Source organism: Triplophysa rosa, linkage group LG1 (assembly GCF_024868665.1).
Source record: "Triplophysa rosa linkage group LG1, Trosa_1v2, whole genome shotgun sequence".
Classification (NCBI taxonomy): Eukaryota; Metazoa; Chordata; class Actinopteri; order Cypriniformes; family Nemacheilidae; genus Triplophysa; species Triplophysa rosa.
This window is the reverse complement of record NC_079890.1, coordinates 36,785,268-36,811,837: the sequence shown is the minus strand read 5'-3', so window position 1 is coordinate 36,811,837 and position 26,570 is coordinate 36,785,268. Positions and strand designations below refer to the sequence as shown.

General features: G+C 35.9%; 2 protein-coding genes and 2 long non-coding RNA genes across 5 annotated transcripts; all 4 read right to left on the bottom strand.

Moving 5' to 3' along the window:
• Positions 1-223: 223 nt before the first annotated feature.
• LOC130558718 (uncharacterized) lies at positions 224-2,553 on the bottom strand. Its single transcript, XR_008963482.1, has 3 exons — positions 2,466-2,553; positions 1,632-1,853; positions 224-1,456 (listed from the first exon to the last, which is right to left on the bottom strand). It is a non-coding gene; the product is annotated as an uncharacterized LOC130558718 (long non-coding RNA).
• Positions 2,554-5,538: 2,985 nt separating this feature from the next.
• LOC130558707 (myb-related transcription factor, partner of profilin-like) lies at positions 5,539-7,842 on the bottom strand. The gene is made up of 5 exons (XM_057341291.1): positions 7,746-7,842; positions 6,978-7,244; positions 6,253-6,478; positions 5,932-6,142; positions 5,539-5,835 (listed from the first exon to the last, which is right to left on the bottom strand). The coding sequence occupies exons 2-5, from the start codon at positions 7,058-7,060 to the stop codon at positions 5,579-5,581; spliced, it is 777 nt and encodes a 258-aa protein (XP_057197274.1). The 5' UTR covers positions 7,061-7,244; positions 7,746-7,842; the 3' UTR covers positions 5,539-5,578.
• Positions 7,843-8,169: 327 nt separating this feature from the next.
• Positions 8,170-11,001, bottom strand: LOC130558714 (uncharacterized). The gene is made up of 3 exons (XR_008963480.1): positions 10,903-11,001; positions 10,154-10,379; positions 8,170-10,028 (listed from the first exon to the last, which is right to left on the bottom strand). It is a non-coding gene; the product is annotated as an uncharacterized LOC130558714 (long non-coding RNA).
• Positions 11,002-16,332: 5,331 nt separating this feature from the next.
• Positions 16,333-19,396, bottom strand: LOC130558701 (gastrula zinc finger protein XlCGF8.2DB-like). Of its 2 annotated transcripts, none has more exons than XM_057341269.1 (3): positions 19,355-19,396; positions 18,080-18,315; positions 16,333-17,566 (listed from the first exon to the last, which is right to left on the bottom strand). In XM_057341269.1, the coding sequence occupies exons 2-3, from the start codon at positions 18,153-18,155 to the stop codon at positions 16,698-16,700; spliced, it is 945 nt and encodes a 314-aa protein (XP_057197252.1). In that variant the 5' UTR covers positions 18,156-18,315; positions 19,355-19,396; the 3' UTR covers positions 16,333-16,697. The 2 variants fall into 2 exon arrangements, with proteins under 2 accessions (XP_057197252.1, XP_057197263.1); XM_057341280.1 differs by having other exon boundaries at positions 18,080-18,258; positions 19,355-19,395.
• Positions 19,397-26,570: the final 7,174 nt, after the last annotated feature.

Below are 26,570 nucleotides of genomic sequence, written 5' to 3'. Positions count from 1 at the left end.
ATATATTTATTTTATATTCTTGATCATTTAACCTCTCACAAAACTATCACCAATCGTAAGTACTGTGGAGTTAAATGTAATTGTTAAAATAAATAAAAGTTTAGTTATATGTAACTGTAACCATTTTGAAAAGTATTTTATAAGTTCATAAACAAAATTAAAATGACATCTTGCAAAACCTTCCATTTGCCACAAAATTAATTTCTTTTACAGTAGTGGCACATATGTCTCTATCTTTTTTTAACGACAACTTATTTATCAATTAATAAAACTGAGCTACATAAAAAGTATATTCCATTAAGGTAATATTCAGAATCAAATGCTGCCAACATATGAATATTACGATAGCTTGTAACCTTTCAGACAAAGTAGCCACTAATAACTCTAATAAATTAAACAATCACGTGGACAACACAAATTAAAGTTTATAGTTAAGACAACAAAGCAATATTTATTAAAACGTTTACAAAAATGTAAATGAAAGATATAAACGGACATAAAAAATAAGGGAATAAAGAATACTGTAATAAAACTGTAGTAGCAGTATGTCAACACAAATATTATAAGTTTTGCTACACGCATGCAGCCTATTAATCTGAAAAAAGCTAACCGCCTAGTAAACAAAAAGAAAAGATCTAAAAACAAAAAAGGTATAAACATGACATTTTTCAATACACTCAATTTTTAAACAAACATCCTGAAACTTCACCACTCAATATTTTGGGAGTAATTAAAAAACACATGCTTGGACCTAAAGGCTGAAGTCGGTCTTTGTTCAGCACTTTTCTTTGAGTCTGTTGTGAGTTGTGTGTTTGTCTGAAACTTGGGAAGATTTAAGGCCCTTCACTAGTGTGATGATGACTCGTATGATAATTAAGGCTTTGCTTATGTGTAAAACTCTTTTCACACAGGTGGCACGAGAAAGGCTTTTCTCCTGTATGAATTCGTATGTGATCCTTAAGATGACTTTCACGTTTGAAACTCTTTTCACACCGAGGGCATGGGAAAGGCCTCTCACCTGTATGAATTCGTATATGATCCCTAAGATTTCTTTTTTGTGTAAAACATTTTTCACACTGAGGGCATGAGAAAGGTTTCTCTCCTGTATGAATCCGTATGTGATAGTTAAAATGTCCTCGTTGTGTAAAAGTCTTCTCACACTGAGGGCACTCAAAATGTCTCTCTCCAGTGTGAACTCGTATGCGTCTCTCTGAATGCATTTTAGATGGGACGCTATCCTTTTTGTAAAAAACTTTTACCACGCTAAGGGCATGTGAAGGGCCTCTTAGCAGTGTGACTTACTAAATATTCCTGTAAGTGTTTCCACACTGAAGGCAGCTATAGAGCCTTAGAGCGTTAAGATTTATTTTACTGACAAAACTCTTTTCACGCTGAAGAGCAGGTGTAGGGCCTTATGTTCATCTTGCGTTTGGTTGCAGTCGTCACCTTTCTTGTTCTAAAATGAACAAAGTAATATGTTTAAAAAAACATTACGTAAAATGTAACATTAAACCTCAATTCAATATCAAATGTAATCAAAATGTTATTATTAGTCAAATTAAATTGTCATTTTTAATACCATCAAATGTAGTAGATAATTGCCTCTCTTTAGCAGTGATTACGACACTAACCTCTTTGTTTCTCAGTATCCTCAGCTCTCATTGCGCATCACTCTCCACTTTAAACACACTCCATCATCCACAACAGCAGGCCAGAATAGTAGAGAAGCAGAATGTGTTGTGAGTGTGACGGCGGATGTGATGTCTGCTGTATTAAGATGAATTGGGGAGGAAATGGCTCCACTGAAGATTGTGTGATATGTTTGTTTGACGTAAAGGACTACAGGAAAAGACCTGTAAACATATTCAAAAAATTATATTGACACCTGTTACCAATCGTTATATTAAATGTGTTAAATAACGTGTTCATTTTGTTAACAAGTTAAATAATAAATGTAGATTTGGAAAAAGCCCAAGTGTACATGTAGGATTAAGGCTGAGGCAAATGAAAACGGAAAAACAGACACAGATGTTTTTAACATAAAACCGCCAGAAGAACATAAGTTCAAAATGTATTTCATAAAAAGTCTTATTGGTGAGTGTAAACATCTTTATTTTGGGGAAACATTCTATAATCTGCACGTACTGCTTACTTCAGAGCAATGTCATGATCATTTTTTATATATTTAATATAAAGATATGCACATATACAAGGGGATACATAACATAAATAAAGGAAATATATATAGCAAACTAAATAATTTTAAACTAAGACATCAATCACAATGTCATGATTACTGTTTTCTGTGGTCAGCAACACATATTCTGAACTAACGTTACTGTTTATCGTGTATTTTTTCATGATTATTTACAAAATTATATCGCGTTGCAGTTTGTAGTATGTAAAAACACACTTGGTGGTCTGCTGCGCACACACAAAACAACAGGTTTAATAAGAATAAACACCTGAAATAATTGGAAAGTAATCTCGTTCTTCAAAAAAATCGTTCCATTCACGGCGAGCGAGAACCAGCGCACTCTTTATGACGTCACCACACGACAGCCAACGAGAAGCAAAATCAAAGTCCCTAAATTGACCTTGCATACAAAACCGGGAAATCCCTATTGAAAAAAATAAACTACCATATACAAATAAAATGTACATGCAAACGGTGAATGTTTTGGTAAGATAAACATATTCATGCCCAAATATTCTATATTTGTCAATCAGTGGCAATACGGAGTCTATATGTGAAAAGCTTCTTACTCACGATTTACAGCAGAACGAAAATCACTCTGGAAAAACAGAATGACTATTTGCACTCACACACCAAATGCGACACTGAATAAACATAAAAATATATTTATTTCACCAATCGTAAGAACAGCAGAGATAATTAAACGTAATTCTTCAAATAAAAAATAATCTTTCAGTTAAATGTAACTGTACTCATTTTAAAGTATACTAGTGCAATACTAGATACAGTATTTTACATGCTCAGAAATAAAATTATATCTTGAAAATCTTTATCACAGTAAGGGCACGGGAAAGGTCTTTCTCCAATGTGAACTCGTATGTGTCTCTTTGAATGCATTTTAGATGGGACGCTACCATTTAAAAAAAAAAGCTCTTAGAACGCTAAGGGCATGTTAAGATATATTTTACTGAATATATCTTTTCACGCTGAGACCATGTGTAGGGCCTTGTGTTCATCCTCCATTTAGTTGTGGTCTTCACCTTTCACTCCTATCAGTTCTAAAATGAACAAAGTGTTAAAAAATTACCTAAAATTAAACATTAAACATCAATTTCATCTAAAATGTAATCAAAAATGAATTATTAGTCGATTAAATTTAATACCATCAAATATAGTAGATTACTTCCTTCATACTGAAGGTCTGGAACTTGTCGCGGCTTTCTTTGGCCAAGGCCCGCCCAAGAGGCCATATGACTGACAGGTAAAGCAACCAATCACATTTCGTTTTGTTCTGCGTCATGTTTAGAGGCGTGGAAATGTCCCCGCAGTAACAGTCCAGTATACATTAACGGGCGTGTCAAAAGTTAACAGAAACATCAATGACCATGAATCTCTCATACTTTGAAGAATTAAGCGTTTAGTCGATCGTGATGAATTCTTATAGCAACCGTTGTAAACACGGCAGCTTACTTCTTAGATCAGACGGCTTCGGGTTGTTTCCATGCGGACCGTTAAAGAACGCGACACACACGTCTCTCGGAAATCTTGAGAAATTCAACCAATCAGATGACGACTTCGAACGTGCTGAAGTATTTCCAGAAAAGTGTGCCCTATGCATCAGACGTTTAGCCAACGGTCCGTGGGCGTGACGTCTGAGACTATTAAAGGGCCATTCTTTTGCTGTTTTTGAAGCTTTGATTATGTTTTTTGGGTGTTTAACAGTGGATATTTATGTTTCCAGTTTCAAAAAACGCTTTATATTTCAAGTCTATTGTTCACCGCTGTCCCTCTTCTCACAAAACGACTGGATTTTTTCTGGTTTATATAAAGTCCCTCCTTCCGAAACGCTTTGATTGGTAAAGCTGACCCGGTCTGTCGTGATTGGTTCCCCACTCAGAGCGTGTGTCTGAACATGTCCCACCCAGACCATATAAGCGAGCTTCTGCTTCTCAGGCTGTTGTGATTGGTCGGTCCCCCTCTCAGTGCACTGTATTTATAAACTTTGGCTTTTAGCAATAAACAGTAATGGCGTCAACTTCACTTCATCAGCTAAAAACATGCGGATCGATCGAAGTGTAACGGAGGTCTGCTAGTGCATGTGCAAATGTCAATCTTTGTTAGAAATCTCAATTTTTTCCTACTATGATGAGGGAAATGACTCCGGACCGATTGGGTCAGACCGGTTATATTAATTAACACTAATAACAGAAGTGTTTGTTTTTCATCTTTATATTGGACCCTAGTTGGATAATAAAACATGCAGATTGACTAGGAGACATTTGCAAGCAGGACTTCAAAGGACGTTTCATAGAAGTGTTTTAGAGGTATGCGCGCACACACACACACAATATCAGTGTGTTTCACAGAACAGCTTTCACAGCCGATGTTAAAGTCATGGAAGCTGTTATTTGACCGTTGGTTATCTTAGAACAGTGGTCACCAACCCTGCTCCTGGAGATCGACGGTCCTGAAGATTTCAGCTCTGAACATAAGACATAATTAAAAGCAAATACAATTAAACAATTGAAAGCAATGGGTGGACTAACATCCTTGCGGTGTGATTGGTTAGGTTCTCATTCCATCACCTATGTAACAAGAAATTCAACAAATTTCAAATCTCAAAAATGTCAGATCTCGCTTTGTTGGAAGACCTCTATGTGCCCCTAAGACGCAAGAGGGTTTTTCATGACCGTAGGGATCTCCTTATTGAGAGTGACGACTGGCTTTTAAGTCGCTTTCGCCTACCAAGGCATCTTCTTATTGAATTATGCAACAGTTCGAAACCCTATTTAAGGAGAGAAACCAGTTGACAATTCTCAGCAAACTGTGATTAAGAGTTTCATGAGATTGCTGGGTTACTGGTGCAATTGACTGCACCCATGTGTGCCTGAAGCCACCCTCCATGAACGACTACGCATACATCAACCGCAAAATCTTCCATTCCATAAACGTGCAGGTAATTTGTCATGCCAAACTGTCCCTCTTGAACATGGTTGCCTGGTGGCACACACGATTCTTTCATTTTCCAAAACAGTCGCTAAAAATGGTAATAAGGGTTAACCCCTCACAGAGTACCTGGTTACCCCACTGGCAAACCCTCTAACAGAGCAGGAACGCAGGTTCAACAGTACGGACACGGGCAACAGTGGAGCGATGCTTCGGGCTATTAAAGGGCAGATGGCTCCGTCTCTGGTCAGCTGGGGGGACTCTGCTTAATACACCGGAGAAGGTCTGCAACATCGTCTTGGCCTGTGGGGTTCTGCATAACATTGAACCTTGCCCAGCACAGCCCCAAGTGAGGGCCATACAAAGAAGTCACTACGCGTTTCAAGTTTGTAAGTATAGAATTCAAACAATACAGGTGGTTAAAAGAAGGGTTTATTATGTATGTGAGGCACGTTTTATGTTGTCATTTATTTCTTTCAGCGTGTCATTTATTGCAAAGAGTGAACTATTCATTTCTGACATTAACTGACACATTTCGGTCTGTTTTTGTAGGACTTCCGCCATCAGAACCCACGGTAGCGGTGTTGTACCAGTTCGGGGGATGGAGGTCACACGCTGCGAGTCACCATTTGCCTGTCTTTGTGGGGCTGCCTCTGTTGCACATGGGGGCTGAACACCACTGGTGCTATGCTCTGGTCAATCAAAAATAAATAAAATAATTAAAACAATGCATCCATGTCTTTACTAATATTCAGCCACACAATCTACAAGGTGTTTTTGATTTTTACCTTCATCCTGCTCGGAAACTGGTGCGTCTGTGTCTCCTCCGCCACTTATCCCACAGACTGAGGCCAAGCCGATGATAGCAGCTATGCGCTCTTCGATTGGCGTCAGAACAAGGCTGGAGTCTAGCTGGCCTCCTCCAGTCTCCGTGCTGCGCTTCAGGACCGCAACACGCTTTTTGGTAGCGAGCTTCAAGTCTGACCATTTCTTCTTTACCTAAATATAAGAATTTTTGGAGTACTATAAACCATTGATGCATTACTGTTTAATGCAATGATACAATGTTATGGGTCATGTCTTTTATGAGTAACAATTAAAATTCAAACCTCAGCTGGAGCTCGGCTCTCTATGCCAACACTGTTGACCACATCAGTGATTTTTTTCCAAATTGCTTTCTTGTGACCTCCTTTGATGCCACTCTTTAAACTCCCGAATAGTACAAGGCTGTGATTTCCAACTTGTGTCGTTAGCGTTTCAATCTCCATTTCGGAAAAATTCCGTTTCTTTGTCGGGTTTCGTTTCTCCATGTCGTAAAGTCTGGGGGCAGGACTTCTAATTCATGAATGAATAGGGGCGTTGTTAGATTTTTTAGCTCCCCGCACTAATGAACATAGGCAAGGCCTCTTAAAGGTCACCGAGTGTGATCTATCCTCTAAAACATTTTCCTGTTTTGTAAGACAGTAAGGCTGTCATTTATTACCTTATTTACTTATAAGATGAAACCTAGACATACGATTGCTTGAAGACATTTCCTGCGTGCTCTTCTGTACTCTATATTATATAGCATGCTTCTTTGGAGGAAATAAACGAGCTTGATGCAACTACACTTGTGTCAGTGTCTCTCGCTCCCAGATCTGCTGAGAACATTCTCTCACAACATCAAACTCATTTATTAATTTGATATGATTAATTGAAGAGTGATCCAAGAACAGAAAGAAACTTCAACGAGAACCTAAAGTTTAACAAGCGTAATATTCAAATGACGATTCTTTTCAGATGCCACATTTATCAACTTGGAATTAGACGCATACGAAAGTTTAATGAATCGCACCTGAGCGTTGTCGTAAGCAGATTTTTTCGCTCGGATGTACGCTGGTTCCTACGTTCGTTTGATGAATGAGGGCCATTGTGCATGATTCTCTCCTCTTTAAACACACTCCATCATTACACCAGTGGATAAGAATAGTAGAGTAGTAGAATGTGTTGTGACGGCAGAAGTGATGTCTGCAGTATTTATAGATGAATTGGGGAGGAAATGGCTTCACTGAAGATTGTTTGATATGATGTTTGTTTAGCGTAAAGTACTACAGGAACAGACCTGTAAAAATATACACACGTTTTTATATTGAAACTTGTTAACAATCATTATACTAAATGTGTTAAATAACATGTGTATTACATTTATTCATTTAGAAGATTTTTTTATCCAAAGCGACTTAAAAATAAGAGAGCATTTAACCTTTGTAAACGAGCTAAATAATGATGTTAGATTTGGGAAAAGCCCATGTTTACATGTAGGATAACATAAAACAGCAAGAAAGTAAACCGTTTTGAACATAAATTCTAAATGCGTCTTATGGGTGAGTGTAAACATCTTCTTTTTGGGTAACATGTTATGTAAATTCATATAATCTGCACGTACTGCTCACATCAGACATGACTACTGTTTGCTGTGGTCTGCAACACAAACTCTGAACTACTCTGTTCAACATGTCTTTTTTTCGTGGTTTTATCAATTATATCACGTTGCAGTTTGTAAAAACACACTTGATGGTCTGGTACTCGCACACAAAACAACAGATTTAATAAGAATACACACCTGAAATAACTGGAAAGTAATCACGTTGTTCTTCAACTTGTTCAAATCGTTTCATTCACAGCGTAAACCAGCGCACTCTGTATGACGTCACCACACGACAGGCTTCAAGAAGCAAAATAAAAGTTCCTTCATTTACCTTATGTGCAAAATCGTGAATTCCTAAGAAAAAATTAACTATAATGTACGAATAAAATGTACATGGCAAAAGATGAATGCTTTTGGTAAAATAAATATATTCAGGTCCAAGTATCCTTTATTTGTTGATTAGTGACAATAGAGAATCTATAAATGAAAAACTTTGCACACGCGCACGCGCACGCGCACACGCACACGCACACGCACACGCACACACACACACACACACACACACACACACACACGACACTGAATAAAAATAAACATATTTTTATTTTATGTTCTGTTACATGTTGTATTTACCGTCTCAAAAAACTATCACAAATCATAAGAACGGCAGAGATAAGTAAACGTAATTGTTAAAATAAAAAATCGTATTTTAGTTAAATATTAACTAATATTTTTAGTTAAAGCTTTCCTGTAGCTCCTGGTAAGAGCATGGCACTAACAACGCCAAGGTCGTGGTTTTGATCCCAGGGGATTGCACAAACTTAGAAACAAATGTATAGGATAATGCAATGTAAGCTGCTTTTCTGCCAAATGCGTAAATGTAAATGTAACTGTAGTAACTTTAAATTATATCAGTGGACACATTATTTTATATATTTACAAAAAAGATTAAAATAACATCTTGCAACATCTTTCGTCACAAAATTGATTGGAAATGCATTATTTATTTTAGTGTAGTAGGCACATCAGTATGTCTTCATCTTGTCTGTCTTAGCATAATTCATTATTTGTCAATTAATGAAACTGAGCTAATTAAAACGTATACTCCATTAAAGTAGTATTCATTAACACGTGCTGTCAACATATGAATATCACGATAGCTTTAAATCTTTCAGACAGAGTAGCCACTAATAACACTAATAAGTTAAACAAAAGGGGACTCGTTACTAATTTCTAAAATCTATAAATCAAGTGGACAACACAAATTATAGTTAATAGTTTAGACAACAAAGCACAACATTTACAAAAAAATAATTAAATGATGTAAACTGCCATAAAAATAAGTTGTTAAAACACAGATAGAATAAGGAATAATAAAACTGTAGTTGCAGTAGCCTATGTCAACACAAGTATTAGCCTTTAAATATTAATCTGAAAAAGCATCTCTCCTTAGTTGACAAACAGAAATATACCAGAAAATATTTGAAACAAATGATGTAAACATGACATTTTTCAATACATTTAATTTTAACACAAATATCCTGAAAGAACATTCATTAACAAACAATGACAACTTCACCACTCAGGGAAATGCATTAAAATTAATAAAAAAAACACATGCTTGGACCTTGGCTGAAGTTGATCTTTGTTCTCTCTTTGCAAACACCACTTTTCTTTGCAAGGCTGTTGCGAGTTGTGTGCTCATCTGAAACCTCTCCCACATGCATGGCAGTGGTCAAGCTTCTCTATTGAAATCTTAGTAAATCAGAGGAGGCCCCTCAGCATGACCAACACAGGTCAGTAAAGCTTACTACACTGAGAGCATGTGGAAGGTTTGAACTCGTATGTTTCTCTCAATGCATCTTTGTCTTATCATACTGAGAGCAGATTTAAGGCTGTGTGACGACTCATATGAAAATTAAGGCTTTGCTTATGTGTAAAACTCTTTTCACACAGATGGCACGAGAAAGGCTTTTCTCCTGTATGAATTCGTATGTGATCCTTAAGATGTCCTTGTTTTGAAAAACTTTTATCACACTGAGGGCACGAGAAAGGCTTTTGGCCCGTGTGAGTTATCATATGGTCACTAAGATGACTTTCACGTCTGAAACTCTTTTCACACCGAGGGCATGGGAAAGGCCTCTCATCTGTATGAATTCGTATATGAGACTTAAGATTTCTTTCTTGTGTAAAACATTTTTCACACTGAGGGCATGAGAAAGGCTTCTCTCCTGTATGAATTCGTATATGATCCTTAAGATGACCTCGTTGTGTACATCTCTTATCACACTGAGGGCAAGCAAAAGGTTTCTCTCCAGTGTGACTTTGTTTTTTTGTTTCCATACTGAGGGAAGTTATAGAGCCTTTTACTGACAAAACTCTTTTCACACTGAGAGCAGGTGTAGGGTCTTATGTTCATCCTCAATTCAGTTGTGGTCTTCACCTTTCACTCCTATCAGTTCAAAAATGAACCAAGTACTGTTTTAAAAAATACATAAATGAAACATTAAACCTCAATTTAATATAAAATGTAATCAAAATTTGATTATTAGTCTATTAAAATGTCATTTTTTTTAATATCATCACATATAGTAGATACTAACCTCTTTGTTCCTCAGTATCCTCAGCTCTCATTCGCATCACTCTCCACTTTAAACACACTCCATCATCCACAACAGCAGGCCAGAATAGTAGAGAAGTAGAATGTGTTGTGAGTGTGACGGCGGATGTGATGTCTGCTGTATTTATAGATGAATTGGGGAGTAAATGGCTTCACCGAAGATTGTGTGATATGATGTTTGTTTAGTGTAAAGGACTACAAGAACAGACCTGTGAAAATATACAACCATTTTTATATTGACACCTGTTAACAACAATCAGTATGTGTTTAATAACCTGTGTGCATTTTCATTTATTCAATTAGCATATAAGATTTGTAGATTTGGGAAAAGCCCAATCAGACATATTTTTTACATAAAACAGCTAGAAAGCAAACAGTTTTGACCATAAGTTCAAAATGTCTTCCATAAAAAGTATTGTGGATGAGTGAGTGTAAACATCTTCATTTTGGGGAAACATATTCTGTAAATTCATATAATCTGCACGTATTGCCTACTTTAGAGCAATGACATGATTATTGTTTGCTGTGGTCTGCAACAACACATACTCTTTTTTCGAAACCAATGTACAAACAAATTAGGCATCAAATAACCAGAATTAACAAATACACATACTCTGAACTACTCTTTTTTCATGATTATATCAATTATACCGCGTTGCAGTTTGTAGTATACAAAAACACACTTTGTGGTCTGCTACTCACACACAAACCAAGAGATTTTATAATACACACCTGAAAAACTAAAAAGTAATCGCTTTGTTCTTCAACTTGTACTAGGAGAAAAAAATTAACTCATTCACAGCGAGAACGGGCGCACTCTGTACGACGTCATCACACGACGACACGCTACGAGAAGCATAACAAAAGTCCCTAAATTTCCCTTATGAACAAACTCGTGAAATCCCTAGAAAAAATAAACTATCATGTACAAATCAAATGTACATGCAAAAGGCGAATGTTTTTGGTAAAGTAGTCAGGCCCAAATATTCTATATTTGTCGATTAGTGACAATAAAGAATCTATAAATGAAAAACTGTAGTCAAAATTTACAGCAGACCTAAAATTACTCTGGAAAAAAAGACTATTTGCACACACAGCACATGCGGCAATGAATGAAATTTAAACATATTTCATATTTTCTAGTTATTTACCGTCTCACAAAACTATCACCAATCGTAAGAACTGCAGAGATAATTAAATGTAATTGTTATTGTAGGCTAATTAAAAAAACAATAATTTAGTTAAATGTAACTGTAGTAACTTTAAAATATATAAGTGGATACAGTATTTTATGTGTTCACAAATAAGATTCAAATGACATCTTGCAACATCTTTCATTTGTCATAAAATTTTATGAAATTGTTTTATTTCTTTTCCCCTATAGGCACATCAGTATGTCTCTATCTTGTTTTATTTAACCAACACAATTAATAAAACTTATTTATCAATGAATAAAACTGAGCTAGGCCTACATAAAACATACTCTCCATTAAAGTAGTTTTCACAAACACATGCTGTCAACATATGAATATTCCTATAGCTTGTAACCTTTCAGAGAGAGCAATTCCGTGATTCTCAACTTCAGTAAAGGAAAATAAAGGACTTTTTATTTTGACTGGTTATATGAAAGTAAGGGACAGTAGAATAGATTTTAGCGTCTGCAGTTAAGTATAGAAAGCTCCTGTCCATCAGTTGCTTGGCTACAATTCTCATTTTATTGCATATATATATGCTGTATATAGACCCGCACCCGAACCCCAAATGACACACAAATAATTATTCCACCCGTTACATCAAATATTAGCGGTTCACCCGACGGGTGATAACACCATTCCGCCGCACAATGCTTCATGAGAGGGAAAAAAACTGGACTTTTAGCTCATGAAAAGCAATAACACATGGACTGGACATGGATGAGTTTGTGACAGAATTCTCTAAGATGAGCAGAAGGTTAATGCTGTGAATATTATAGTGATATGAATAGCTCTTTTTTATGTTTTCATCAAATACAAAGTTACTAAATTGTAAAATAAATGTAAATGTAAAAAAATATGTAGGCTAAATATAGCCTATAGTGCATAAGAATGTAACAGTAAAATATACAACATTAATACTAGACGTAAGAATAATTAAAAAAACGAAATAGTTATTTTGTAAATAGTTTGTTTACTTTAGTAAATAGTTTGGGCAAAATATATATATATTTAGCTACCAGCCCCTCCGCCCACCTGGAAAATCACTTTGCCCACCTTTCATTTCATATCTGGAGCCCGGCCTGCGTTAATGAATGTTCCTACTTGCGGAAATATGAAAGAAAAAAAACGATTCACGACTTTTGAGAATCAATATTGAATCGACCGCATTTAAAAAATGATTAATCGATTATTTTTGCCCAGCCCTGCTCGTTACTAATTTCTAAAGTCTATAAATCACTTTGACAACACAAATTATAGTTAATCGTTTAGAAAATTAGAAAACAAAGCATAGGTTTATTAAAACGCTAAAAATGTAAATAAATGATATAAACTGCCATAAAAATAAGATGTTAAAACACTGATAGAATGGGGAATAATAAACTGTATAGTTGCAGTATGTCAGCAGCAGGTATTAGCCTTCAAGTATTGCAACACATGTGTATTAATCTGAAAACGCATCTCTAGTTAACAAACAGAAATATACCAGAAAATATCTGAAGAGAGGATGTAAACATGACATTTTTCAATACATTTTATTTTAATACAAATATGCTGAAAGAACACTCATTAACAAACAATGACAACTTCACCACTCATTAAAACAAATAAAAAAAAACACATGCTTGGACATTAAGGCTCATAAAGTCAATCTTTGCAGACAGCACTTTCCTTTGTGAGTCTGCAAGTTGTGTTTGTCCGAAACATCTCCAACATGTACGGCAGTGGTGCGGCTTCTCTCTGTATGCAGTGTCATACAGAGCATGTCATAGGTCACCACTTTAATGGGTACTTCGTGACTTTCTTCTCCTCTCATGATCATCCTGCAACCATGCACTCATGCACACAAACGAGTCTCAATGCTGAACTGTTTGGCTGTCTCACCCAAACTAAGAGACTCGTTCCCACAACATGATGATAAGAAATTATTTCTTACAGTCAGAAGTGTAACCGACAGATATGATTTAATAGTGTCTTATTTAAAAAGAATTTATCTATTGAAATCTTAGTAATTAGAGGAGGCCCCTCAGCATGACCAACACAGGTCAGTAAAGCTTACTACACTGAGAGCATGTGGAAGGTTTGAACTCGTATGTTTCTCTCAATGCATCTTTGTCTTATCATACTGAGAGCATATTTAAGGCTGTGTGACGACTCATATGAAAATTAAGGCTTTGCTTATGTGTAAAACTCTTATCACACAGATGGCACGAGAAAGGCTTTTCTCCTGTATGAACTCGTATGTGTTCCTTGAGATGTCCTTGTTTTGTAAAACTCTTTTCACACTGAGGGCACGAGAAAGGCTTTTCTCCTGTATGAATCCGTATGTGATCCTTAAGATGTCCTTGTTTTGTAAAACTCTTATCACACTGAGGGCACGAGAAAGGCTTTTGGCCCGTGTGAGTTATCATATGGTGACTAAGATGACTTTCACGTCTGAAACTCTTTTCACACCGAGGGCATCGGAAAGGCCTCTCATCTGTATGAATTTGTATATGAGAGTTAAGATTTCTTTTTTGTGTAAAACATTTTTCACACTGAGGGCATGAGAAAGGCCTCTCATCTGTATGAGTTTGTAAATGAGACTTAAGATGTCTTCGTTGTGTAAAAGTCTTCTCACACTGAGGGCACTCAAAATGTCTCTCTCCAGTGTGAACTCGTATGTGTCTCTCTGAATGCATTTTAGATGGGACGCTATCCTTTTTGTAAAAAAAACTTTTACAACACTGAGGGCATGTGAAGGGCCTCTTATCAGTGTGACTTACTAAACGTTTGTTTCCATACTGAGGGCAGCTATAGAGCCTTTTACTGACAAAACTCTTTTCACACTGAGAGCAGGTGTAGGGCCTTATGTTCATCATCCATTTAGTTGTGGTCTTCACCTTTCATGTCCATCAGTTCTAAAATGAACAAAGTAAAATGTTACAAAAGTACATAAATGAAACATTAACCTGAGAAAATATACAACCATTTTTATATTGACACCTGTTAACAATCAGTTATGTGTTTAATAACCTGTGTGCATTTTCATTTACATTTATTAATTGAGAATATAACTGTGGATTTGGGGAAAGCCCACATTTACAAATGAAAATTAGACATATTTTTTTCATAAAACAGCTAGAAAATAAACAGTTTTGAACATAAGTTCAAAATGTCTTCCATACGAAGTCTTATGGATGAGTGTAAACATCTTAATTTATGGGAAACATGTTCTGAAAAAAAGGTTTTATTCATTTTATTGAAATAACAAAATATTACACATTTACACAACAAAATGGCATACAATGTACATTTAACATTTAAAATGTTTAAAGGGACATAGACACAGAAGACGAATAAGAAAAAAACATAATAAAAAAATATATATATATAAAATAGAGACGTATGATTAGAAGTATGAATGGGCATAAGCTCCCATTCAGACATATTTAAAATGGAGACCCGATGCTTCAGAAAATAAATCAACAATGGTCTCCAACAACACATACTCTGAACTACTCGTTCATGATTATTTCAAATATATCGCGTTGCAGTTTGTAGTATGCAAAAACACACTTGGTGGTCTGCTGCTCACACACAAAACAACAGATTTAATAACAATACACACCTGAAATAACTAAAAAGTAATCTCGTTGTTCTTCCTTCAACTTGTACTCGGAGAAAAAAATATTTCATTCACAGCGAGAACGGGCGCACTCTGTATGACGTAACCACACGACAGGCTACGTGAAGCATAATAAAAGACCCTCAATTTACCTTATGTTCAAAATCGTGAAATCCCTAGAAAACTATCATGTACAAATCAAATGTACGTGCAAAAGGCGAATGTTTTTTGTAAAGTAAATATATTCAGGCCCAAATATTCTATATGCATCGATTACTGACAATAAAGAATCTATAAATTAAAAGCTGTAGTCAAAATTTACAGCAGACCTAAAATTACTCTGGATAAACAGACTATTTGCACGCACATAGGACATGGGACAATGAATGAAATTTAAAAATATATTTCATATTTTCTAGTTATTTACCATCTCACAAATCTATCACCAATGGTAAGAACTACAGAGATAATTAAATGTAATTGTTATTGTAGGCTAAATAAAAAATAATTATTTAGTTAAATGTAACTGTAGTAACTTTAAATTATACAAGTGGACCAAGTATTTCATCTGTTCACAAATAAGATTAAAATTACATCTTTCATTTGTCATAAAATGTAATGAAAATGTGTTATTTCTTTTCCCCTGTAGGCACATCAGTATGTCTCTATCTTGTCTTATTTAACCAACACAATTAATAAAACTTATTTATGAATTAATAAAACTGAGCTACAGACAAACATACACTCCATTAAAGTAGTTTTCACAAACACATGCTGTCAACATATGAATATTCCTATAGCTTGTAACCTTACAGAGCAATTCCGTGATTCTCAACTTCAGTAAAGTAAAATAACAGGACTTTTTTTTTTGACTGGTTATATGAAAGTAAGAGACAGTAAAATACATTTTAGTGCCTGCAGTTAAGTATGTGTATAGAAAGTACATTTTTGTCTGAATTAAATGCTAAAATACATTAAAAATTAACATAATTATTTTGCTTCAAGATCAGATTCTAATCTTTTAAGTGAATGTTGTCATTTAAGTATTTTACCTTTAAAACAAACTTCACTCTATTAATAAACACAGCAAACTGATAAAATGTTGACTATGTTTGGAGATACGCTCAAGTTCAGACTATAGTATGAGTGAGTGCAGTATACTCCAGACATAGTACGCCCACCATGTATTACTGTCATGTGACCCGTATGTTCGATCACCTGTGATGTTTAGCAAATTATGACATTTTTGCAGATGTTGTTAGAGTAATTACAATTTAACCACAAGTAATACATTTTGGGTAGGCTACATCACTGAGATCCTCATACAAAGGTATCGCATACTAAAAATAACATGAGCAGAAGCAGTAAACCATCTATGTATTTCTTGCTATTTAAATGGCCTAAACATTTGAACAATTGAACAAATGCAAATTTGTTAGTACAGCCACCCCAACACAGAAACCACAATTCTGTACAATATTTATAATTAACAAACCTCACTAATTTCATCATCATATTTATCTGCATTTCACATCATATGCGTGGACCCATAACCTGAAGTTGATATTTGTTCGCGTTTTGCAGACAGCACTTTCTATGTGATACTATGTCTGAAACTTTTCCTACAGGTGTGACAGTGGCGCGACTTCTCTCCGATGTGAATTCCATCGTGTTCCAAGACTAATTAAAGCCCTTTTTGTCAGCACCTGTTGTATTCAGTAAGGTTCTTATGGTGCTGCCGAAGGGATCTGGCTGTCAGAAAAATCCAGGCACAGAGCATGCACCACCTTTGACACTGTATGAGTCTTCTGGTGTCTCTTTAGAAGCGCCAGGGCAATAAACTTTTTATCGCACTGATCGCAGCTAAACGGCCTTTCATTCGAGTGAATCATCAGATGATGTTTGAGACTTTGTGCATGTGTGAAACTCTTATCACACAGATGGCACGGGAAAGGCTTCTCACCTGTATGGATTCGTATGTGAGTCTTAAGCCCTCCTCGGTTTAGAAAACTCTTACCACACTGAGGGCACGTGAAAGGTTTCTCTCCAGTGTGAATCTTCATGTGAGTAATGAGAAAAGAATTTTGTGAAAAACTCTTACCACACTGTAGGCATGTTAAGGGCCTCTCACAGTTTTGACTTACTAAATGTTGGTTAAGGTTCCCTTGATTTGTGTAGGTTTTTCCACACTTAGGGCATGTGAAGGGTCTTTTACCAATGTGACTTAATACATGTTTGTTAAGGTTCTTTTTATATCTGTAAGTTTTTTCACACTGAGGACATGAGTATGGCCTCTCTCCAGCATGAGTCTTTATGCGAAGATTAAGATCCACTTTTTGTAAAAAGCTCTGTCCAGGGCAGGTGTAAGGCTCTCTTGCGTGAGTCTTCAAATGATGTGTTAGGCGCCCTTTTTGTGAGAAAGTCTTACAGCAAAGATGGCATGAAAATACTTGTTTTTCTTCAGCTCTATAAAGAGGGGAATTCTCATCAGTTTGTGACCAGCTGAAAGAACTTTCTTTCGTTTTTAAATCGTGGTGCTGATGTTCATCCTCCTTTTCATGTTGTTCTTGACCTTCCTCGGTCCCTCTCATCAGATCTAAATTGAGGACAACAACATGTCAACAATTTATGTCAAATGAAACCCCAATTTAATATCAGACTGTGAGGTATAGATAAAATCATCTCATTTTAAATCTGTAAGTCAAATCCTCCATTTTCATATTCTACAGCTTTAATGATTTTATAGGCAGAGCCACCAAAGCATGGTTTAAACTTTATGAGTCATTCCGTGTCCAATCAACCCAACTTCACTGGGGAAAATTTCTAATTTGATACATTTGGTCTAAAATAGCAGGTTCTTTTTTTGGAACTGTCACCATTGGCATTAACAGATCAGACAAACCCATTTCCAATTGTAAAAACACAATATTAACACTCCCGTTTTTCATTTACTGTTGTTTGGCTTCAGGTAAAAATGGTAATTTTGTTCCACTTTTACAAAACAGTGGATTACACCGTAAATATTGTTGTTCATCATTTAAGTACTTCTTTCTCTGGAAAACGTAATGATCCTTATGCTCTTTAGCAGTCATCAAGAGTGGACACTAACCTCTTTGTTTCTCAGTATCCTCATCTCTCATTGTGCACGATTCTTCATCACTCTTCAATATAACACACTCCATCATTACAACTGTGGTTCAGAACAGTGGTGTAGAAGAATGTGTTGTGACAGCAGATGTGATTCCTGCTTGTTTGGCTTCTTCTCTGTCTGGTGTGGGAATGGCTTCCCTGAAAAATGTATATGATATGATATACTATTTTAGTGCAGCGGACTAGAGGACAGACCTGTGAAAAATACAAAGATTTTTATTTTGACACTCGTTAACGACCAAATAATACCCTAGATGAGTTAAAGCATGCACAGTTTTCCCTAGCTTGCAGCACAAGCACAGAACTAAGGGTTCAAAATGCATTAAAAAAAGTCACAGGAGTAATAACATTAATGCAAACAATAAAAACAAACCTTCATTTTTGGCAAACAAATGTGAACCTGTCTGTGAAAACCCAGGTAGGCATTTTTGTGATTTAAAGTTTTCCACATAAAATCATCATACATAATGTAAATATAAAAAAATATCACATTTATATCTTCAATACTTACTGACTGAGTTAGTAAGTCCATGTCAAACAAAATCATAATGAATTCCAACATTAACACTCATTCTCTTAAAATTTGATTATAAGACTAGCCTGGTTTTCACAGACAGGATGACAAATTCTTTACCTACATATAATCTTAATGTACTGCTTACTTACTCAATTACATGATACAGTTTGCTCTGTGGTCTACAACAGAGGTTTAGAAACTTTTCGATGCCAGAGACCACCAATATGATAAACCTTTTGTGAGGTCCACCTTCCTAAAATACATATCCATCTATCTACCTTTTTGTATAAAGAAACATTTGAGCTATGTTAGATATGTGATATGTTAAAGACAATATGGCTGTAATTAGAGGTGTTATTATGTTTCACTTCAAATTTATTTATTTGCAACTTTCACAATAGATCTTGTTTCACGACAGCTTTTAAATAGAATACTGCCTAACAAACCCCAGTGAGAAAGACAAAATGAACTGCAGTGAGGAAAACTCACTAGAAAGATCAAAAACAAATAAAAACTTGTATATAAATATCTTAGTTCTTCGCCTTGTGTTCAGAGAACAAAGGTTAGCGCCAGGACAAAAGTGACGCTCAGCTCTTTAGAATAAAGTAGTACAACATTCTGATATTATATAAAAAAATTATCATTAATATTCCGTAACATTTGCGTAGTTGTAGGGCATTTGTGTAAAAATAAAATATTTGGCATAGTTTTATTCACCTTCAGTCGGACGGGCTGCAGCGCACTCTACTGACGTCATCACAAAACAGGCTTCGTAAAGCAAAATAAAAGTCCTATTAGTCACTCTTGGCTAAAATCGTGAAACGCATAAAACATAATAGAAAAGGTGAATGTTTACGTAAAATAAAGATCAAATCAAACTGTGTACTTTACGTGTATCAGCTCATCGGTAGAGATTGCAAGTCTGAAAAGAGAGGCATACAAAATGTTCAGTGCTAGACTAGTGATGGGAATCACTGCAATAGATCAATTAAGTGACCTGACTGTGAAAAAAAGACAATTTTCAGTCTGGGGTCATCTTTTTTTCATATATAAAAACTGCAATCTCAATAAATTTCTCTGCATCATACCCACCATGAACAAAATTCAGACTTCAAGAATATTAACAAAGACATGTATGATGGAGATATAGATCATACAGATATGCCCTGCATCCAAAATTGTGTATTGTGAAAAGTACCTACCCTACTTGTTAACTGTTCAAACGGTAAGCTCTATATAGTTTTATTAAATACGTTTTTTATTATGGGGTCATGAAAATTAGTTTACTCAGGTATTGTTAAACACGTACAATTTACCTACATGCAATACAATTCTATATCACTCAGACACTCACGGGATAGAAAAGCGTTTGCCCGACAAACTCAGGAGAAGCAGAGAAGCAGTAAACCATCTAGGTATTCCTCACGTAGGCCTACTGCTTTTTGAATATACTAAGAATTTGGCTATACTAATTTATAATCAGTGTTGGGCAAGTTACTCTGAAAAGGTAATTAATTACTAGTTACTAATTACATATTCAATAGTGTAATTAGATTACTGCACAAATTACTCTCTCCCAAAAGTATTTAATTACTTATTACTAATTACTTTCTATATCCTACATTAACCTTGATTATTTAAGTGATTCAAGGATAGACATGAAACGGCTCTTTTAATTCATTCAAATAAATCATATAAAACTACACAAAGTAGTATTATTAACTGGCAAATGTATAACAAAATGTGATAATTATACATTAAAGCACGGATTTTAAAGTTAGACTCTGAATTTTGATGCAAATTCCACTATTGCACACACATACTGTATACTACACAAAGTATTTAGTTCAATTACATCATAAGTAACTGTAATTAAATTAGAGTATTCCCTTACTTCACTTTTTCAAGGGGAAAGTAATTAAATTACAGTAACGAATTACTTAGTAACTAGTTACACCCAACACTGTTTATAATACACGCTATTCAGTAGGGATGAAGGCCCTGAATTGTGAATTGTTCACTGTGTGGACAGGTCTCTTCTAAATGAGCCTTCAAGCTGCGTGATTGTCTGAAACGTTTCTTACTTGCGTAGCAATGGTACGGCTTCTCTCCGGTATGCATCCCTTCATGTTGTTTTAGGTGGCCAGTCTGTTTAAAGCCCTTTCCACAATATGAACACTTGAAAGGTTTTTCTCCAGTATGAATCTTTTGATGCTGCAGAAGGGAACTGGATGTCAGAAAGACTTTTCCACACACAGAGCACATGCCACCTTTCACACGGGTATGAGTCCTCTGGTGTCCGTTTAGCAGCCTGGCAGTTTTTAACTTTTTATCGCACTGATCACAGCTAAAAGGTCTTTCATCCGAGTGAAATTTCAAATGATGTTTGAGATTTTGTGACTGTATGAAACTCTTATCACACAGATGACACAAGTAAGGCTTCTCACCTGTATGAAGCCGTATGTGATATTTAAGATGTCCTTGTTGTGTAAAACTCTTATCACATTGAGGGCATGTGAAAGGTTTCTCTCCCGTGTGAACTCGTATGTGACTCTCTAGACTTGTTTTAAATGGGAAAGTCTTATCACACTGAGGGCAGGTGTAAGGCCCATCACCAGTGTGAATTTTCATATGAACATTAAGGCGGGGAAACCGATTCCCGATTTACGCTTTAGACAACTGAGTCGGGCGGGGTACCAAAACAACCTTGTAGCCAATCAGCAGTAAGGTGCACAGTGCACAGGACGGACATTAGCCGAGCCGAGCGCTGACGAAAGCGAAAGATGGGGGTGGGGTGTGTCTGTTTTGGTGATTTGAACATCAACAACGGCCAGGGCTGGATTGGCCATCGGGCATACCGGGCATTTTATGATGTATATATTGCGTAGGATTTTTTTTCTTTTATAAAGAAGACTTTTACCGAAATGCCCATAATGGGAAACTCCAGTGGGAGTGCGTGACCATAACTACATTTCTTAGTTCACGGGGCCGATGTACTGTTTGGGCCGAAACGGACGCATGGGCCAGAGAGACGGACGGATTAGAAGCGTGAATCGGGCGCGTATGCATGGAACGTGAACGCAATTGTGAATCGCACATGTATGCAGGAAAGGCAATGACAGCAGCACAACATACCACTCGCACAACCCCCATCCCACACCACCCCCCCACCCGTCGACAAAAATGGTGGAGGGCCGAAGATGGTCAAAAATGGCAGGGCCAAATTAACGTCCAAGTCCAGCCCTGACAACGGCTAAGAGAAATCGGACACCCCGCCTTTAAGGGTTCTCTTATGTTTAAATCTGTTTCCACACTGAGGACAGGAGTATAGCCTCTCTCCAGCGTGAGTTTCTTTGTGAAGATTGTCTTCACCTCTTTCCAGAGGGGAATTCTCAACCGTTTGTGAGGAGCTGAAAGAATTTTCTATAGTTTTGAAATCGTCGTGGTGATGTTCATCTTTCTTTTCAGAATGTTGTTCTTGACCTTCCTCTTTCATTCCCATCAGCTCTAAAATGAAGAGAGTCAACAATTAATGTAAAAATTAAAATGTAAACTGCACTTTATTATCAGTAAGTGAAATATAGATCAACTTGTCTAACATCATCCATAATCTTATAATCAAATTAACCAATTTATGTAAACATTTCCTGGCTAAAAACTGATTTTCTGGATAAATAAGTTTTGTGAACTTCCAGTACACTGTGAGTGGCTGTCGATTATTTCTGATAACAATCAAAAGAAACCGAGAAGAACGGTTACTTGGCTAAACTTGTCTCTCCAATATTTTGAATTTAGACTGCGATACCAATCTCAACCGCTAGATGTCAATGTACCATACGGTTTCTTTAAATGCGACCAAACTTCAAGACCCATTCAACAAATTGTTTTTTATATAAAATGAACATACAACAAAATTCAACAAATCGTTTATTTAATACAATTATTGTACATTAAAATAATAATACAAATTAAATTAGTTATATTATTAGACACTAGCCAAACACAAACTGGAAGTTAACTGGGGATCAGGCGCTCGCGTGTCTGATGAAACAGTCTATAGGGCTTTATAAATGAAGTAAACGAAGTCCAAAAAAAATCATTAAAATATTGTTTGTGTAAACAACATCAAATTATTTTGGGGAACAAATCCTTATTTGGGGGAAACAAATTCTTTACCTACACATAATCGTTGTTAATGTACTGCTTACTTAAAAGTTTTGTTAAGATGCAATCTAAATAGATATTAAGAAAACTTAATTTATGCAACAAAGATGTCTAAAGATTCTATGAACAATGTCTGTGTAGAAAAATAACGATGATACAATTTTTGTCATTTTCACCTCTGTTATAACTTATTTGGCTCTAAGTGAACGCTGTCATGACTCATGACCCTCACAATGCATTATTCAGTAAATATTGTTCTTCATCGTTTAAGTACTTCTTTCTCCAGAAAACAGAATTAATCTTATGCTCTTTAGCAGTCATCAAGAGTGGACACTAACTTGTTTTTTTCCTCAGTATCCTCGTCTCACATTGTGCATGATTCTTCATCACTCTCCTCTTTACACACTCCATCATTACAACTGTGGGTCGGAACAGTGGAGTAGTGTTGTGACAGCAGATCTGATTCCTGCTTCCGCTTCTTCGCTGTATTTATAGATGAATTGGTGTGATAATGGCTTCACTGAAGACTATGATATGATATACTATTTTAGTACATAGGACTAGAAGACAGACCTGTGAAAATATACAAAGATATTTATATTAACACTTGTTAACAACCAAATACACCAAATGTGTATATGCACAGCACACTTTTCCCTAGTTTGCAGCACAAGCACAGAACTAAAAGTTCAAAATGTATTCCAAAGAAGTCACAGGAGTTTAAAATAACATTAATGTTAACAACAAAATCAAATCTTCATTTCTGGCAAACAAGTTTGACCCTGCCATGTGAAAAGCTATTTTTTTGTGATTTAAAGTTTTCTACATAAAAATCAACCTACATAATGCAAACATGAATTCCTAAATTATTAAAATATTACCTTGATATATAATACATATTATATATATATATATACTGTATATATATAAGGCCACGTCAAAGATCCGAATCGATTCCAATTCACAAGCTCTCGATTCGAGTCAATGATTATAGATTTATTACAAATCGTATTACCATAGATATTTCTAAAAAAAGATCAGTAAATATCACATTACAATTGTGAATTAAAAAATGAAATGAAGAGCCACAAACCTGTATATTAAACTTTAAACACACTTGAGTATATTGAAACAGAACAGGTTATTTTACAATTAAGATATAACAAACAAAATTGCACAAATTTAGCTGTAAAGAGGGGCTGCAATCATATGAACCGCTGCCTTTTAAGTTAAGGTGATGTTAAATTCGACGACACACCCGCATCCACCAAGTAACGACATGCTCCCTGTTATAACATCCACACGTTGTAAAAAGAAAAGTGACATCTAGTGGACAGTAGTAGCAATAACATTCACGTTACTGAATGTTCAGTGCTTGCGGAAATATTAAAGGGAAAAAAATGATTCACAGATTTTGAGAATATATATATATATATATATATATATATATAAACATTTTTGTCAAGTGATCACTAACTTTTCACCAGTAGTATATTATGTAAGTACCAACACACTCCATCAGATGATTAGCTGCTTCCACAACTAAATATAAATATACTTGGTATTTAATGCTAAACTTACATCACACGACAGCAGTTTGAAGTTATGTATGCACTCAGTGACTTTGATTGGAGGTAGCTGGGTGGGTGTTGTAGGGAATGGGGGGGCTTGTTGGTTGTGGTTTGGGGCGTTTCATTTGTTGGGACTGTGTGGGTCTGGTCTGGTTGGTCTTGTTTTGTGGTCGATGTCGGACAACAGAGGAATAAAGTTAATTATGCCATTACTACTTTTCCCTGGTTGTCCCTCTGTTGTCTGTTGTTGACCACGGAATGGGACCGGGTTGGACCTGCACGGTTTCGGCGGGTGGGGCTTCCTGGGTCGCGGCTCGTGGGCTCTCCCTGTTCTTCGTGGACGTTGCTGGGTGGCTTTGGTCGGGGTCACTGAGTGCAGCTATGACACGTCAGAGGAGATCTGGGCCCGGTTGCATAAAGCACCTTAAGTGTAATTTTCCCTTAAGTGTGTCCTTAAGTATACCTTAAGTTTTACTTAAGTTATTCTCCAATTGTCTTTGGTAAAGGGAAATCACCCCTTAAGTGTCATACTTGTGCTTTATGCAACTGGGCCCTGGCCCCGGTTGCATAAAGCACCTTAAGTTTTTCCCTTAAGTATGACACTTAAGGGGTGATTTTCCTTTACCAAAGACAATAGGAGAATAACTTAAGTAAAATTTAAGGTATACTTAAGGACACACTTAAGGGAAAATTACACTTAAGGTGCTTTATGCAACAGGGCCCTGGCCCTCCCGGCTGAGCCTGGTTTCTCCCGAGTTTTTTTTTTCTCCATTATTCAGCATTGGAGTTTGGGTTCCTCGCCACAGCAGAGCAGTGCAGTGTTGGCTTGCTCACCGGGAGACTGCATTTATTTATTCATTTATTTATTCATTTATTTATTAGATATTATTTATTATAATGATCTTGCTTGGTCTATAAACACCATGCACTGTGCTGTGTTTTACCTTTCTGTGTTTTTCTTATTTGCTCCTGTAAAGCTGCTTTGGAACAATGCACATTGTGAAAAGCGCTATATAAATAAAATTGAATTGAATTGAATTGAATTGAATATGAACTGTATGGGAAAGAGGAACGTGTAAGTTATATTTCTTTAAAATCTTTTAAAAAACACTTAAAACATACATTCCTAAATGCTTTGCCTTGTATTTAACGTTAGACAACAAATGAATGTTAACTCGTAAACATTAGCCCAAATGGCAAAAATTACTCTTCATAGTACAATATCCTTCTGATATTATTTACTATTTTCCGTAATATTGAATTATTTGTAGTGCATTTGTTTAAAAATAAAATGATATTTTGCATAATTTTATTCACCTCGAACAAACAGAAAACCTCAATCTTCTGACGTGCAGCGCACTCCGCTGAGGTCTTCACACAACAGGGCAGGCTAGGTTAGGCAAAATAAAAGTCCTATTAGTCACTCTTGACAAATATCGCGAAATGCATAAAACATAATAGAGAAAATATGAATGAAGGTGAAATAAATATAATCAAACTGCGTTCTTTACGTTTATCATCTCATCGGTAGAGACTGCAAGACCTGGATTGATTGCGTCTGAAAAGAGAGACATGCAAAATGTGCAGTGCTATGTGACTGAACTGTAAAAAAAAATACATTTTTCAGTCTGGGGTGATCTATTTTTTTTAAATCATTTTTAAATAAAAACTGCACCATGAACAAAATTTTAACATCAGAATCAGAAAGAGCTTTATTGCCAAGTGTGCTTTACACACACAAGGAATTTGTCTTAGTGACAGAAGCTTCCAGTGCACATACAGTTTCAAAAGTGACAATACAAAATAGTAAAAAATAAATATGTAAAAGACAATACACGTTTTATGAAAAGATCATATATGACAAAAAGGCAACAGAGTGTATGTACAAATGTGCTATATAAATGCAAGGGGATGTGGATAGCTGTATGATAATGATATATTAAATCAATAACGTATGTATAATAAATATGAGTATATATAGTTGGTATTGCATGTTTTACTGCACAGTGGTGAGAACATTTAAAGGCTGAACTGAAGTCCACGAACACAATCCTTGCATAAGTCCCTGGTCTGTCCAGATGTTGTAGGGTATAACGCAGTCCCATGTTGACTGCATCATCCACAGACCTGTTTGCTTGGTAAGAAAACTGCAGGTCCTTCAGATAAACCAACACCAGCCTTTCAAATGAGTTCATGGC

Bases quoted from the DNA above. Each gene is read 5' to 3' on its own strand.
- LOC130558701 (XM_057341269.1), bottom strand. From the start codon at position 18,155: ATGATGGAGTGTGTTATATTGAAGAGTGATGAAGAATCGTGCACAATG. The intron at 17,567-18,079 runs GTTAGTGTCCAC...TCCTCAATTTAG, and splicing joins GGATACTGAGAAACAAAGAG to ATCTGATGAGAGGGACCGAG.
- LOC130558707 (XM_057341291.1), bottom strand. From the start codon at position 7,060: ATGCACAATGGCCCTCATTCATCAAACGAACGTAGGAACCAGCGTACA. The intron at 6,479-6,977 runs GTGCGATTCATT...TTCATGAATTAG, and splicing joins CTGCTTACGACAACGCTCAG to AAGTCCTGCCCCCAGACTTT. The intron at 6,143-6,252 runs GTTTGAATTTTA...TCTTATATTTAG, and splicing joins AGAGCCGAGCTCCAGCTGAG to GTAAAGAAGAAATGGTCAGA.